Source organism: Erithacus rubecula (genome assembly GCF_903797595.1).
Source record: "Erithacus rubecula genome assembly, chromosome: 9".
Lineage (NCBI taxonomy): Eukaryota > Metazoa > Chordata > Aves > Passeriformes > Muscicapidae > Erithacus > Erithacus rubecula.
The window spans coordinates 4,156,996-4,173,600 of NC_136660.1; the positions used below are offsets into that span (position 1 = coordinate 4,156,996).

General features: G+C 36.6%; 2 protein-coding genes across 2 annotated transcripts in view; one reads left to right on the top strand and one right to left on the bottom strand.

Moving 5' to 3' along the window:
* Nucleotides 1–1,708, bottom strand: part of LOC306805319 (methylcytosine dioxygenase TET1-like) — a 21,216-nt gene extending 19,508 nt beyond the window's left edge. The window contains exon 1 of the mRNA XM_079312993.1: nt 1,519–1,708. The gene's annotated coding sequence lies outside the window, so the exon portion shown is untranslated. The remainder of the gene's footprint in view (nt 1–1,518) is intronic.
* SLC25A16 (solute carrier family 25 member 16) overlaps nt 1–15,671 on the top strand; it is a 16,257-nt gene extending 586 nt beyond the window's left edge. The window contains exons 2-9 of the mRNA XM_079313011.1: nt 418–510; nt 2,536–2,669; nt 4,308–4,371; nt 10,203–10,324; nt 10,809–10,875; nt 11,597–11,759; nt 12,608–12,676; nt 14,140–15,671. Coding sequence (XP_079169137.1) covers nt 418–510; nt 2,536–2,669; nt 4,308–4,371; nt 10,203–10,324; nt 10,809–10,875; nt 11,597–11,759; nt 12,608–12,676; nt 14,140–14,296 — 869 coding nt within the window. The 3' untranslated portion in view covers nt 14,297–15,671. The remainder of the gene's footprint in view (nt 1–417; nt 511–2,535; nt 2,670–4,307; nt 4,372–10,202; nt 10,325–10,808; nt 10,876–11,596; nt 11,760–12,607; nt 12,677–14,139) is intronic.
* The last annotated feature ends 934 nt before the right edge of the window (nt 15,672–16,605 follow it).

A 16,605-nucleotide genomic window follows, 5' to 3' on the forward strand; every position in this document is an offset into this window, starting at 1 on the left:
TTGTTTAGTTTGTACATCATACCGCACTCGCTGTTGGGTCTCGCTCCCTGAAATAGCACAGGGTACACGGCAGACGCCTAGCCCACCTCCTTGGGAAGATCAGCAAGGGCTGTTTCCCACAAAAGGAAAGGAGGAAACAGGATAGAAAACTCTTGAGTAACTTCAGGGAAGTTCCTTCTGCAATGACCTTAGCAGCTGAGATAGACAGCGGCCTGGGTTTTTGTAAACAGGAAAAGTAGCTTAAATATTTCGCTAAGGGTTCAAGGGCTTTGTGGCATCTAATAGAAACTGTTTACTTGTCATTTGGGCTTTTTCCACTTCCTGACTGAGTTAACTACATTAGAATAATCCCTTATTTAACTGCTAACCTAAAGAGCATTTTTCATCCTGTCACTTTTCTGTTTCTCTTTCGGAAAGGTGTTGCAGGATGTTGTGCCAAAACAACTACTGCACCACTGGATCGAGTAAAGATTTTGCTGCAAGCTCATAACCACCATTACAAACATCTAGGTAAGATGGCTGCAACGTGTCTAATTTTTGGTTTTAAATGCAGTATGTGTGTGGTTTGTGTATATTAATTTGCTCAGTGATGAGGCTGATAAAAAAGGTGCTTATCAGACGAGGCTGTATCTGTCTGGTCAGGCTGTGTGCTGTGTTTGGTTAATGTCTGAGAAGAAAAACAAGTGTGTAAGTTGTGGTTAAGTCAATGTTAGATTGAGATGTCAGAATAATCCTCACTAAGGCATCTAAGAGCTAGGCTCGATCTGCTTACAGTAGCCAGCAGGAGATGGGTAATCATAACTTCAAAGCTTGGATCATTTCAGTGAGAACTCAAGTGTCAGTTCCCAGGGGCCGTGGGGATCCCTGCTTTTCAGAGACATGGCTGCTGGCAGTTGGAGGGAGCAGAGGCTTTTGCCTGGTGTGAGGTGCAGGTGGTCTGGATTTGGTCTGTGGTGTGTCATGGTGAGTGCCAGCTCACATGCCCAGAGCTGTTCTCTGTGGGCTCTAACTGTGCCCTCTTGTGCAGACTATTTGAGCCATTTGTGTCAGATGGTACTGAAACATCTCATAACTTTTGCTCTAAAATTTAAGTGTTGCAATTGTCAGGGGAAAAAATAGAGTTGGCGAATTTTGCATGTAACTAAACTTGCTATTAACTTAGACACTAAAGATAATGTTTTATAGAAGTTAGAAAAGTAAGTCATCACTAAATCATAAAATTCAGTAGATATATATGTTCACTGTAGCAAAAAGGGAAATACAAGCAATGTGTTTTAGTAACACAGACACAAATACACACTCAAGTCTAAGAATTGAAGGGTAAAATAATTGGTTTGACTGAGATTTTTAAATCTTCATTTTCAATTTGCCTTGTACTGTGCCATAACTGGCAAGTAAAATCTTATGTTCTTCCCTATTTTGGGAGTCAGATATGATGCTGATTACTTGAACTGTGTCTGACTTGAATATGTGTCTGTTACATGTAGGCAAAAAAGGAGAATTATGTGGCTAAGGTACCTGAAAGTGCAGAGACACCATGAGTCAGTTCATCCAGGTCCTCACCACCTGTTTTTACCCTTGCATTGTGGAGCTTGAGCCATGTGGATCTTGGGTGTGTTCTAAGAAATAGAAACAGTAACAACTCATCATTACAGGGTAGAGAGAAACTCTAGTTTTGGCCTAAGTAAGTTCAGAGACATACGATAAGCATGACATCTTAAAAGTAAATTTGCTCTTAAATATGTAAGTATATATTAATATACAATGATATAGTGACAAGGTGCACTAATCTGTTCATATTCTTAGAATCCCAGAAACTAATAGGTACTTGTTTTGTTTAAATTTCAAATGCAAGTTTGTCAGCCACCCTTCTATTCCCAACTGAAAACGAGATGTCTTTTTCATTTTCTGATTTTATATACTAGTTGCATATGAATTAAAACTGACTGTCACAGAATTCTTTTATAGAATCAAATTAAAAAGTGAAATTTATAGCAACTGTGTGTAGCTAATGTTTGTAGTAAAGCTGTAGGTTTTGCCCAAACTTTGTGTGATCTTGCATTATTTCTCACCAGTTAAAAGCAAGTAGGATTGCTTCTTGTTGCAACAGCTCTGAGACAGTGTGAGACGTTTAAGTTGTGAGTAATGAGTCTTCAACATGTTTACCTGATTTCCTCAGTGATGGCATTTAATCTGTAATTTAGCATGTAGCAATACCAGATTGTTCTGGCATGGCTTTAGAATTTAAAGTTTATTTATTTATTTAGAATGGACTGAATTGTAAGGTAGCCAGCTTTCTCCCTTGTGTTGCTGGCTGCTGTGGGTGGAGTCTGGGAGATGAGAAGAGTGATAAAACCTGACCTTAAGGCTCTCCCCTTCTGGCAGTGTTTGGGCAGTGAAAGTGGATTTGCCACAGTTACATGAGCAACCTGATGCAGTCTTGGCTTTATATACTTGCTTTCTTTACGGTAGCATTTCCTTCATTTTTTTTTTTCTTCCCCACTCCATTAAATGCTGGTTTTTGTGTTGCTGCAGGAGTATTTTCTACGTTGTGTGCTGTCCCCAAAAAGGAAGGTTACCTTGGGCTGTATAAAGGAAATGGGGCCATGATGATTAGAATCTTTCCATATGGAGCTATTCAATTCATGGCATTTGACCAATATAAAAAGGTAGCTAAATTTTTCTTTTTTTTTTTTTTTTCCTGCCTGCAATGAATACAGTTGAGTGAGTGAAACTAACACTGAAGCTTCTATGTCTTATTTTTTCTGCACATTTTTTCTAAGGTTGCTTAATTTTATCAGAATTTACTCATTAAAAATACCAGGGTGACAGGGAAGCTTTTGCAATGTTGCTTAAGAAAAATTCACACTGACTTCTAAATGTTTGTATTGTTGAGAATAATACTCTTTCTTTTAAGAAAACAAAAGGTAGCTTAAAGTCTACTGCTATTTGTTTTGCTATAAGGTAGCCTTTTGTGAATAATGTAGGAAAAAATGTAGAACGAAACAACTTTATTGTATTAATGTTGGGATTCTTAATTGGATAAAATTACTTAAACTTGAAAGTCTGTTTGGATATCACTGTTATATTTGACCTGACAAATTATTATGTCAGGCTGTAGATAAAAATGACCTTGAAGATAAAAATGCTCATTTCCGAGTTCTGCAAGATTTGTGGATTCTTTTCTGTTTTCCTGCATTTGCCCTTTCATAGTAAATCTTTGCAACATCTCATGGAGGTCAATTGTTAGCATGAATGTGTTTTTAAACATTGCTGTTTGTGGTAAAAAATACCATTTTGCTATTAGAGAGGAGAAATCTCATGTTTGAAAGCACAGATTTAGTACCCAGCCAAGTAAATGGTACAGTATTTACTGAGGACAATGGGGTTGAAATTGTGATTCCCTTCCCTAAGAGTCAATCTCAGAAGAATGATACAAAGGAGTTACTATGATGGGTTTTGTACTTTCATTTTTTTTGTGCTGTAATCATGAACGCTGTTGATCTCTGCATGTTTCATGTCGTGTGGAACAAAAGACTGCATGCCATGCTATAAAATTGAAATGATTTCTGAATCTGCAATTTCAAGAACCCAGTTAGCATCATAGCACTTGCTTTTACCTATTAATTGATCAGAAACCTTCACAATATTTTGCATGGATATATAAAAGGAAAAAAAAAACCTCTTAAAGGAGGAAGATATGAAATTATTTTTATAGCAGAAAGTGAAAGTCTCAGTAATTTAATAAAAGCCTGGAAACTAATTTCTAGATTCTTTCCAGGCCATAATTAACTTAGCAAGTTCTTGCTCTGAAATGTTGTCGTTTTTCTCTTCCTTTTTATTTCTCCTTTTTTCTTGTCTTTTTCTTTTTTTTTTTCTTTTGATCCAGTTAAAAACTTTATGGGAGTGTTTCACATGATGTGCATGTAAGAAAAATTGAATTCCTACTTTTCAACTTTGTTCAGTGTCCTTTGCTCTCTACATACTCAGTTTGCCTTGTTTAACACACATTAATGATAACTAAATAAACAATCTAGTTTCTGAAGTGAACTGTACAAATACTTTCAACTCATTGTTTTGCTTTGTTAGTAGAAATTTAGTACTTCCATGTTTTTAATAAGAAATTGGAAACAGCAGCAGTGTTAAAAAATTCTAACAGTAATTAGAAGTTCTGGATTGAATTTGTAGCATTGTGAATTTCTTGGAAACTGCTGCAGAGTTTGCATTAATGTGCTAATAAACTTTCTGCTGTGTGTTTCCCTGTCGTTTCTGATACCTGACTAGTGTAAATGTTGTGTGTTGTGTAGGTAATAAAGAAACAACTTGGGATTTCCGGGCATGTCCATCGATTAATGGCTGGATCCATGGCAGGTATAGTTTTGAACTTGGATTTCAGACATTCCTTTTGTTGAGAAGTTAATATTCATTCAGAAGGTGATTTGATGTAGTGTTGGGTCAAACTCCTGCACATTTGTATTAAGCAAATATACTAGTAAATGGTTAATTTAATGTCGTTGCCTAATTGAAATCTGTTTGTTTAAGAGTATTCTTTAAAAAATATTTGTGCCAGCAGTGAATTCTGTGCTATGTTGCAAAGCACAGGTTTTTTTAAATAGTCTTTTTTTTATGGCATTTAAAAAGTGTAAAATCCAGTGTATCAATATGAAGCTGCAGGTTCTGGTAGAATTAGCTCATCAGCCCCTCTGCCAATGCTGCTAGGTTGAATACAAGGCCACAGAAATAGAGAGAACTGCAACTTCTTAAATGAGCTGGTTTTTTTTGGATTTGCCAGAAAGGTCTGTACTTTTCCACGTCCAGTGCAGGATTGTCATGATGCTCTTTAGATTATATTTGTGAATGTTAAAGTCTTTCATTTACTGGTTAGTGCAATAGCAGCAGAAAAACCCAGTAAACTCCCAGTGTATCGTATGATTATATATTTGTCTTCATCTTGCTAGTCATTGGGTCAAAAGTAGCTAAGGAAAAAACAGGGGAAGGTAAGTAATAGTGGACTGAGTTTTAATTGAAGTGATTCTTCGTGTGCTTTTAATTTGTAAAACAGTCTAGTGACAGTCCTTAAATAGTTTTGGATATTCGTATTTTGCTTCCAATGGGAAAAAAGTACTGGGATTTTTTAATACTACCTTCAATTAAACTAGAAAGATCTCATTAAAGTATTCTTGCTTTGTTTGGTGTCAGAGGAAAAAGAGAATGAAATTAAACAATGAGAAGAGTCCTAAAAACTAATGAAACCTGTTTGCTAAGATACATTCCAGATCTTGGCTGGTTTTCTATCTGAAAAGTCAAAAAACCCCCAGATCCATAGTTTTTTATTTTCCTTCCTTTTTTTCTTTTCCCCTGGCTTTAACTGTTCTAAGGAACATTTTGCAATTCACTTTCCCCCAAAAAGATTATTATTATTTTTAGCTTTTCCAGGAGCTTTGTTAGAGTCTGGGAACCTGACTTGAGAGGTGCTGTGAAAACACTGAATAATCAGCTTAACCAGTCAGTGTTGGATGGGGTGGAATTCTTCCTGTAAATAAATTAATAGCATCTGGCATTGTTGTAAGCACCTTACTGGTTAAATCTGGTTTGTGTGGTTAGAATAGCAGAAATAAATTAATATACAAAGCTATCTGGCAGCTGATTTGGGGGGTGTGTTTAAGTGCAATATACTCAATAGCTTGATTTTTAGAGCCCCAAAAGTGAGGAACTGAGCTTGACTGGGAGTGAAATGAACCCAGCAGTCCAGTATATATATAGTGTGACATGTGTCTCACTAGTTGTTTACTAGGTGGCATTACCTGCTTCTTGGGATATTCTTTAGATAATAGAGGCAGAGGGTTTAGCTTAAGCATATCAAGGAGATATAGGGGAGGAAGGAGGCACTAAGAAGAGCAGTTTGAAATCTGGCACAGAAGTTTTCTAGGTTTGCAAATAAAAAAGACAAGGCTTAAAAGCAATTGGTAATATTTCTTGCTTTCCTCCCTGTGCTGGCTCCAATAAAGAGTATTTTTCTGTTTCTTCCACATCTTGCTAAAGATGATGTGCTGCACAAACCCCAGTTGGTGCAGAGGGGTCTTCACAGTTTCATGGGATGCAGTACTAAGAAGTTGAGAATAAGTAATAGTAGATAACCTGTATTTCCTAGAACTTTTTGTCCCCTCTACACTATCTAGCCAGGCAGCTGTCTGCTTTCACTTCTCTGTACCCACTGTACTTACATGTTGTTTATGTCAGTGTTTCCAACCTGTCTAGTGATCAGCAGACCTGAATCAGGGAAACATGTGTCTTCTGTAAGTGATAAACAGGACCAAAAGCATATCCACAGGGGAAAGAAAACAAGGCAGTGAGAATGGGGGTAGTGGAGGGAGAGAAAATAAAAGCCTATTGTAATGCATATATTTAAGGAGACCAAGTTAAAGTTACTGTGGAAACTCTAACTCTGAATTTCCTGAGTCTTGTGTGATTCAAATTTCAGCTGTAACACTTCCTTAACAGATAAGCAGTGTATAGCTTCTTCTAAGGAAACACAGAACTGGGCAGAAGAGAAATCATAGAGGTGGGTGGGTTTTAGGAAAGAAAATTATTAAATAACAAAAATGAACAAGCAACATTAAATAAAACATCACAAGAAGATTTTACAAATTAATTTTCCAGGTTTTCTAATAGAGAAATCCAAATTAAACCACAGAAATGTCTATTTCCTCACTTGATTAACTTCAAAATAACAAAGCCAAAAAAGACTAGATGTTATCTAGAATAAACTCAAGTCCCATTAAACCAATACAGGAAGTATGTTTTTGTTTTTAGCTTTTTACTTTTACTAAAAGTGATTGAAAACAGTACTGACCCAGTACTATCTAGAAGGATATTGGCTGTCTCAATTTTAAATAGTAATTAAATGTAATTAAGTTACCTACTTCAGTCACCATATTAAAAAGTCTGGTCTAGTTCTTTGGATGCACTGTGGAGGGGAACAGAATTACATACTGGATATAAAGAAATATCAGGACTGATATATTAGGCATTCTTTAACCTGTATGATAAATATTTTTTGTCATCAGCAATTTCTCTGTAGGTAGTTTCTGAAGTTTTTGTTCAGAAGATGCTGCTTGGATAAATGAATCTTTTTGTTAGCTAAGAAGCAGATCTTCTGCAGTTCAAGGCTGTGTCTTGTGCTTATCACTTTTTCAGCTTTATTCCTTGGAATCTCCTGGCATGCTTAATTTGATCTCTGCAGCTACTGATAAAGTACAAAGAACATGATACAGAGATCAAAAACACTAGCATACCAACTGTGTTTGCAATGTAAATGTGTGTCACTTGTGTTTTTATCTTGTTTCAGATAGGTTTTTTTTTTTTTTTTGGGTTTTTTTATTTTATTTTTTTTATTTCCAAAGAAACAAAATTGCTAAGAACAAAGAGATAGTAGGGAAATTGGGATACAGATGAATCCCTGTAGAGATAATCTTATTGTTAACTCCCAAAGCCTGGGAAGCAAATCAAGGACAGTCTAATGTGCTTTGCTGTTGCTACTTTAGTCTGTGTAACCCAGTATCTTGTCCCCAAGAGTAGTCAGGAGGTGCTTGAGGACAATATGGGAAGTGAAGAATGGTCTTTCCCTGGCTTGGCAGTGACAAAGTTTGGTGGTTTTGAGGAAGGGGCTCTTTGAAGGGAGCTACATGTCTCTGTTATGATTGTTTCAGGTCAGACAGTGGGAATTGCTGTATGTATCTCTGAACTGTTGATACACTTTTGAATCTGTCCTGTTTAACCTACTCCAGGAGAGATTTTTGGCTTAGCTGTCATTAATGGGGATAGATTTTGCTTTTTCAAGCATTAAGATGCTGTGGTCTGACTTCTCATAACATAGTATGTTATGAGTATGTATGAATATAGTATGAAGTGAGATGAGTAATTTTGTAGACTTTACCACAATGACTTTGTGTCTCACAGCTGGCTGACATTCCTCTTGGAAAGGATAGTGTCTTTCTTGAGCCCTAAAAGAAATCTTGACCCCTTGTGTGTACATTTTCCTTATATGAACAGTAAAGCAGTAACATGCTTCTCCTTGTTGCTACATGACAGTATATATTGTGGCTGATGTCCCAAATCCCCTTTTTACTACTTTCATTTTTCTTGCAGAAATTGATGGCTAGAGGATTTTAAGGAAAAAAAAAACCTATTTAAATCCTTACTAAATGCTGTTTCTTTCCATTTTATCTGTGTTTTTTGGTTTTTTTTTTAAATTGTGCTATTTTCATACTGTGTTCACTAAATTGTGCATTCACCAAGCTCTTGGTTGGTCTGTTGCTAGCCTTTGTTCACAGGAAGTTCCTGGAGAGATAGAAGTGCATGATTGGAAAAAGAAGAGGGGGTAAAGTCTGTTTTCTGAAGTGGAGTGACTTTCTTGTGCACTCTTGAGCTCTGTGAAAGTGCTTCCTGCCCCCTTGATTTTTTTTTTTTTAAGTGCTTGAATTAATCTATTTTATGATATTTCTGGACATCTCAGGCAATCCACTAGGAAAAGGCTCTAGACTGAGGGGTTGCATTTCATGTAAGTCAGTGGAAACAGTCTTGAAGTTGCTCTAGTGTTATGCAGCTTCCAACTTTTGAATTCTGTGGGTGAGGCAACTTCAGAAATAACCTGCAGATGTCTGTTTTTTGTTCAGAGGACATGTCCAAAATCTCTGAAAGAGGTGTTTTTGTCTTCTAAAATGAATTACTGGTGGGATAATCCAGAATCCCACAAAAGGTTGTGGGATTTCAATTGTCAGTTGACCAGTGTCAGATTTTTGGATAGCTCACTTAGTGGGGTTTTTTTTCCTCACCATCTAATCCTGATACTTTTCAAATAATTCAACTTATCAGAGCAGTGGTGGTTTTTTTGTCTTTTTTTTTTTTTTTTTAAACTCTAGGCATAAAAATTATGAAGAGCTTGTTTGCAGGAGTTGTGTTGTGTTTGGATTTTGTTGTTGGTTTGTATTTGCTTTATTCTTCCCTCTGTTATGGATTTCTCTTGGCCTTGAAGAAAGGAAGGGAGATAATACAGCTACAAAAAGACATGTCATTAAGAGACTATTAAAACTTAAGAGGAAGTGACAATTTCCTGCGAGCATAAAAAGTGTGCTTATCTTCTACAGGACCAATTTTTCAAGTTACATTTAGCTAACTCAAAGCAGTTGCTAGAAAACAGTGCCAATTAGAAAAGTTTTTACTTTCTTTTTGCTTTTCCCCAGATTTTTTTTTATAGTTGTTTTTTGTTTTTTTGGTGACTGTGGTATACCATCAGAAAATTGACCACTGTTGTTACTCAATAGTTTTAACTATTCCCTCCAAAAAATTTGTCAACCATTGATTGAGTGGTTTACCTCAGTACCTGGCAGTTGGAAAGAATTTGGTACTCAGCAACTGTTAGGATTGTTCTTTTCTGTACTGGAGTTGTTTCCAAAATTGCAAGTTGGTCAGCATTTAAGCTGTTTTGAAGCAGCTCCTAACTGGATGAGTTCTAAGATTTGATTTTTTTTTTCCCTTTTTATTTTACATCTTAAGTGCAGAAAGCTTTTCTGCTCAGTTTTAAAATAGAAGTGTCGATGTAACATGAACTATTAAACTGCAGTAATGCAATACAGTTATGTACTTCTCTTGAGTGTGAGCCTGGCTCTATCTTAGATGTAATTATGTATTTAGTGTGTCATTAGAGTATGTTTAGTATCTGCAGATACAGTAGATAGATGCATCTCTACCCAGTAATCACAGCAAATTCTGGCAGAACCTTTTTGGAATAGAACATGTACACTTGGTGGTTTGAAGTTTTTTTTTCAGTATGGTAGGATTAGGTTTCATGGTTGCAATCCAGTAAAGCTGATGTACTTGACTAGCCTGATTCTTAGGAGCTATGAATTTCAATAAGATTGCTCAGGTGAATATAGTCAGGTCCATAAATCTTGGAAAATCTTGGCCTAGGTGTGCTGCTTCAGTGAACACCAAGTACCACCATAAATCCTTTGTGTGTTGCTGGAGTTAGTGTTCCTGTTTACTGGTTATAAGTGACTTTAAGTGTTTCTTTAACAAAATAGTTTGTATATGCTATTGTATTCACTGCCAGAAAAGGAAATTTTACTTTTCAAAATAATCCTAGAATCAGATAAGGTGTAGGTGAGTTTTGTTTGCTTGTTTTGTTTTTGTTTTTAATAAAGGTATTACAGCAGTGATTTGTACTTACCCTCTTGATATGGTTAGAGTTCGCCTGGCGTTCCAAGTAAAAGGGGAACACAAGTACATGGGAATTATCCATGCATTCAAGATGATTTACACAAAGGTATTTTTTCTTTTAATCTTCAGTTCTGTCAAAGCAAAGTATGCTCTTTAAAATAATGTTGCACTGCATTGAACATAATGGCTTGGTGCATTGCGTGCACTTTGAATTTTTTAATGTATAAAGTTATTTGGATGCTGCTTTTGACTTAGGCTGGTGAGCTGTAGCTGAGGCTTATGTAAATGGGTGGTCAGAAACAGCAGAGAAGCTGTTTTTCAAGAAAAGTAGTAACATTATCAAAAAGATTTGGGGAGGAGGGCTTTGTATAATGCATAGATGTTTCCAGTTATGATGTTGGGTGTAGATTTCCCCTTCGTTTTCACTTATTTATCTCCTATGAACCAGGCAGTTGTCCCTCCAGTTCTTCAGGCACGGGAAGCAGAACATGACATGAGCTCCTTGGTGGTAGATGGTGCTAGTCAGATTGCTTTCGTGGGAGTCTGTATGTATTTCTTGCCACAAATGCTGCTGTGTTTTTCTTTCAAAGGAAGGTGGTTTTAGTGGATTCTACAGAGGGCTGATGCCAACTGTGGTGGGAATGGCACCATATGCAGGTAAGTTAAAGCCAGAACGTGGCAATCCTTCAGCAGTTCTGTGCCCTACTAAATTTGTTTAAATGTATTTGCACAGCTAGTTAATTAGCTTCTGTCCAAATCATCTTCAATGATGCTCCTTAAAAAGTGTCTTCAATAGTCAAAGCCTAGCTTTTGTGCAATTTGGAGCTGGGAGTGAGAAAAGTAAACTAGTGGTTGTGTTGTGCTTCCCAGTTGTCCCCCAAGGAAACATGGAGGCTGTTTCTCTCCAACAGGCAGATCCGTGGGAGGAGTGCTGGGTAAATGGGGCCTCAGAGGCTCTGTGTTGGCTCCATCTCCTGGCGGCTTTTCTGTAAATACTCCTGCATGTAAAGCAGCGGTGATGTGGCACAGAGGAGCAGAACAGCCCTGCTGAATTACTCTTTTTTAAAAGCTGAGAGATGTCCCTCAGTTAGAAATATCTTAAGAGCAAGGAAAGATTCTTGACAGCGACCCAGTAACTTAAAACTCAGTCTAGCTTATTGCATGTATTCTTGTAGCATTACGTATAAACACAAATTCATTTGGACAGAAGTTACTGTAAAAGTTCAAATATTGTTTATCTGTTTTTCTGCTTAAGAAAAAACTTCCAAAAGAACTGGAAAATAGTTTCATTTTGTAAATGCAGCTTTCTGTTTATGATGATACATCAACAAATAGTTTGCTTTTTTATGAAAGTACATAAAATTAAATTTCCTTTTAGGTTTTTCATTTTTTACCTTTGGTACCTTAAAGAGCATTGGACTTGCTCAAGCACCTAACTTGCTTGGACGGCCTTCATTAGATAACCCCGAAGTGTTAGTTTTGAAAACACATGTAAATCTGCTGTGTGGTGGCATAGCTGGAGCAATAGCTCAGACGATATCGTAAGTTTGGGTATGGGGCTGGTTTCATCTCTGCAGCTGTTTGTGCTAAAGAAACTTGGATCTGACACAATTTGATCTCAGTCAAATAAGCAAATACTGAAATTCAGGTATTTCCTGGTGTTTCACTTACTAAATATCTATTTAATCTTTAGGGTCTTTTAAGAGTTATCCAGTGAGACAATTAAAAAAATTTAGGCAAATCTCCTAATATCCACTGGAATCTCTTTTAGTAATAATCTTGTTTCTTAGCTTGCTTGGAAAGCTAAAAAATTTTGACCCTGAATGTAATTTTCATAATTTTATCATTCCAATTTACTTTCAAATCTATGTAACCTGTGAAGCCATAGGATTAAGAAACAAAAAAGTCTTAGATATTGTATTTGGCATTTTTATTACTTTGCTTGTTTTTTCCTTTCTCACCCTGTCCTTGTTCTATTTTATTTTGTCCATAAATTAAGTTAATTTAATGGACTTACATGGCATGGATTTTTCACTAAATCACTGCATTGCAAATATCACTGCCTATTAATCCTTCCACTGTTAATTTTATTTTCGATGCAGGTGTTTTCCCCCTCCAGCATTGTACAGACTGTTTTATACTCTCATCTGATCTCCATGTATCTTCCTTACTAGTGCCAAATGGAATATATTAGGAGCTCTGGTTTGCTGGTTTTGGTTGTGTAAGGGGAGTCTCCCTTTTTGGAGAACTTCCAGCTGTGTTGAGAATCTCAGCTGGATTCCTGACTCACTGAAAAGGGAGCTTGGAGGTTGCACGTGGACTTCTTTGTTTGTTTAAGCAATATTCAAACATATCTGCTTGAGCTGCTGTTTCAATATCTGCTCTGCAGGTATCCCCTGGATGTAACTCGTAGGCGAATGCAGTTAGGAGCAGTTCTCCCAGACTCTGAAAAGTGCCTGTAAGTATTGCCTTTGCATCTGTATTGAGTTCTTGGATGACTGAGTTCAGTTCTTAATTTTAAACTTTAAAAATAAGCAAACTACCCCCACCTCCTGAACTAATACGCTGTTGATTTCTTCATCCTTTTAATAAAGGAGTTTCCTCACAGAAAAAAGCTGCCATTATCAATCTGGGATTTAAAAAATACCTGAAATAACAATGGCATGCTTGTTGGCAATCCTATATTTGTATTAGTAAAATAGGTTTTTTGTATTATAATGCAACTTGTGTTACCTTTATCAGCAAGATCTCTAGAGAGAGACAGAATGCTTCTACTGAAATGAAAGGGTTTCAGAGTACTTTAATGGTGCAGAATCTGTTCCATAAGATGATTTTTGCTTTTATTTGAGCTCTTTTGCACTTGGCAGTAATCTATAGCCCACACATTACTGAAGTTCCTTCAGCAGAAGTGGAAGCACTATAATAACTTAAAAATCATAATAGTATTAAATCAGGTCTCATCTTGAGAAACTTTCTGAATATCAAATCAAATTCAATAATTCAATTCTGGGACAGTTTTCTCTTGGTTAGTTTCTATCTTGTGGAATTGTGTATGTCTGTATCCAGTGCAATTCACTGTGAACCTCCTGTGTGGAAAGTTGGATCTTACCAAGAGCAGCCTGAGTGACCTTTCACAAACAACCTGAACGTTGCTTTACTGTGAAGGCTCTGTTTTCTTTACCAGCCCTTTTCTTTTTTCCTTGTCTATTTTCCACTCCTGATATTTTTAAAATAAAAATGTGTTTGTTGTTCCCAGGGTTTTACTTTTTACATTTGTGAGGACTACTTTTACAGTCCCAATTTAACAATTTTATTGTGACTATAGAAAGCTGTGCCTCGAAGGACAGACACAGGTATAACTCTAGAGGATGAGAGGATAAAGCAAGCAGGAAATCTCAAAGCTTTGGAACATATGGAAGATGCTCTCCAGGAGCACTGTCTTCAGTAGCCTGGAAATACCAACCATTTCACATCTGTTTGCTTAGTTTCAATACAAGCATGAGAGGAAAGTTCTCTTTGCATATACAGTGCAACTTCTGCTTTTAATAAGGTCAAATATTATATACTCAGATGATTATTTGTAAAAGGCATTGATGCTTCTCAGCTCCTTTCTGCCAGTTAGGCATGGAGCCATTCTGGTGTAAAATACCTTAACATGTCTTGTAGGGCAGGTGTTTTCAGACCAGCACTTGTTTAGCTGGGACTGCACTGTCCTGTTTCCAATTCCCAGCCCTTGGGCCCACATCTCTTGTGAATGTTCAGCTTGTATTTTTAGTCAAATATGGCTTTGCTGTGTGGAATGCCATGGGTTTTTCTCCATATGTCTCTTAAAACCCAAATAAAAAGTGTCTTGTGTTTAAAGAAAAATGATTTTGATAGTGAATATGTCTCCACTACTGATTTGAGTTTTTATTTTTCCAGTACAATGGTGCAGACACTGAAATACGTGTATCAACAACATGGAGTACGAAGAGGACTGTACCGTGGTTTATCCTTGAATTACATTCGTTGTATCCCTTCCCAGGCTGTGGCTTTTACCACATATGAACTTATGAAACAATTCCTGCACCTCAACTGATTGTTTCTTTTAGGAGACTTTTCTGTAAAGCTACACTATCAATGCTCAAATGATATTGATGAATAAATTACTTGAAGTTTTTTTTAAAAAAAGCTTTCTGTTACTGTGGACCTGCTGTTGGCTAACATCTTTATTTGCCAAAATGTGGTCACTTTCCTGGAGTCAAAACCAGGTGACACATCAAAATAAACATTAGCTAGCTCTAAACACTTTTTGCACTTGATCTTCAAGGCTTCATTAGATGAATTTTAAGAATGACAGTTTTGGAGATGACACCCATGTTTTATACGGGTTCCAAGCTGTCAGTTATTTAGCTTTATCACCATTCCAGGAGTTACCTGCTGCTGCTTTTTAAGCTAGTAATTAGGCATCTGTTATTATTTAAAAATTAAATGGAATAAACTGATTTGAACATAATGCAGTGATTTTGGCATTCAGATCCTTGCCAGGTCTGCAGAAGCTGAGCTTGGCAGACCACACTTTTAAACAGCCTTTCATTCTTGTTCTGTACAAGTTCTCTGTTTGCAAGAACAATGCATCTGTCTTCAGACAGCTACACAGGAAGGTCTCCTCTGCCATTTCAGAACCAGCAAGATGTATTTAGCAGTATTAGAAATGTTGCAATTTGGAAACCAGTTTTGTATTCTAAGCAATGCTGTACCACACAAATAAAAGCAGGGGGGAATTTTACAGGGATGAGTGCTAGAAAAGATGTCCTTGTGGCAGGTAGTAGGAGCCTAGTGTTAGAAAGCTTTTCTGTGGAGCTGAATGTTCTTGATTTGGTTTATTCAAGGCTGAGTATGTTATGTACTTCCCAGTACTAGCTGGTGTAAAGAGGATTTTCCCTACCTTAAACCATGGTGACAAAGAAGAATGCATGCTGCTGCATTTACTTGTTTTTGGACCACATCCAACCTCATGCAGAAAAGAAAATTTAAAAATTGTATTGGCCTTTGTAGGTGTGTGTATGTACTGTTTTTGAAGTTATGGGATGCAATAGACTATTGCATGTTTGCCTCCTCCTGTAATTCCTTTGCTGGAAGGAATTATTTTATACGTGATTTGCATTGGTACTCTTGATTTTACTCATTTGATTCAGGAAACTGTAAAGCATTTACTTCATGTAATTTATTTATTTATTGTAAATATTTTAGCATCTTCTAAGAATTGGCAATGGTTATGTTAAGTGGTGGATGGTAAGACTGATTTGACAAATTTAACAAACTGGATTTTCACTTATGTTCAATACCAACATCAGTGGCTCAATTCTTCTCCCCAGTTTCTTAAAAATACGTATTTCTTTGAAATCTACAGTGTAGCTATGGACAGAGGATGAAATGTATCTGGGTATATTTTATTAAAATTTTTGAACTAATGTCTGTGATTTGTGTGTGTTGCAGTCAGTAAGAGTACATTTTTCTGGAATGATCTGATATATTTGAGGAGCATCATGATATGTTAAACAGTTATTACACAGAATAAAGCTGAACCTGGCATGTTCATGCCCAAGAGGAAGAGAACATTAAAAGTGTCTCCTAAATACTTGAGTCTGGTTATTGACTCTGAAAAACATACCTACTTGATGGAACTCTTCTGTATTTTCACAATTAGTTTTTCATAATAAAATTTAACAGTGTATGAAAGTGTTTTAGTATCAACTCCTGAATTGACACAGTTGTACTTGGATAATGCTGATATATCTTGAAATTGCTAACATTTTTCACAGCCTCTGATGACAGAACACTTGTATCCAGCTTTCTCCCTAGAGATTCCCCACACTGGTTGTGTTTTAGATAACTTCAAAAAGACATTTAAACTGTATTTTATACTTCATAAAGGTATTCTGTTGACCTATTTCTTTTTTTGGTGTATGGGAGATGTATAGGCAATGTGGAGGAGACTACAGCATACAGGTTCAGCAAGGGTATTTATGTAATCTCTTAATATTGCACCACATTATGACTGCATTGAATAATATCAACTAGCAACTATTAAATGATAATTAGGCTTCTCTTAGAGAATAATGTTGCTATGGGAAGCAACAATGTAGTTTAATGTATATATTTCAGGACTATGCCAAATAAAACTGAAAGGGCTAACTTAAGAATGTTCTCACCTTTTAAAATTCTTATCAGCTTGAACTTGATCCTTCTGTTGGGATGTCCAGCCATGGGCCACAACTGCCCTGTTTGCAGCAGAGTGAAACTTCAGTATCGCGTCAGAAAGCCCGCGACCACACATTTTTATGAGGGGATAGGTTGGACTCTCGGGCTCAGATTGGCCTATAAACGAATTGAGAGCGGAAGGCA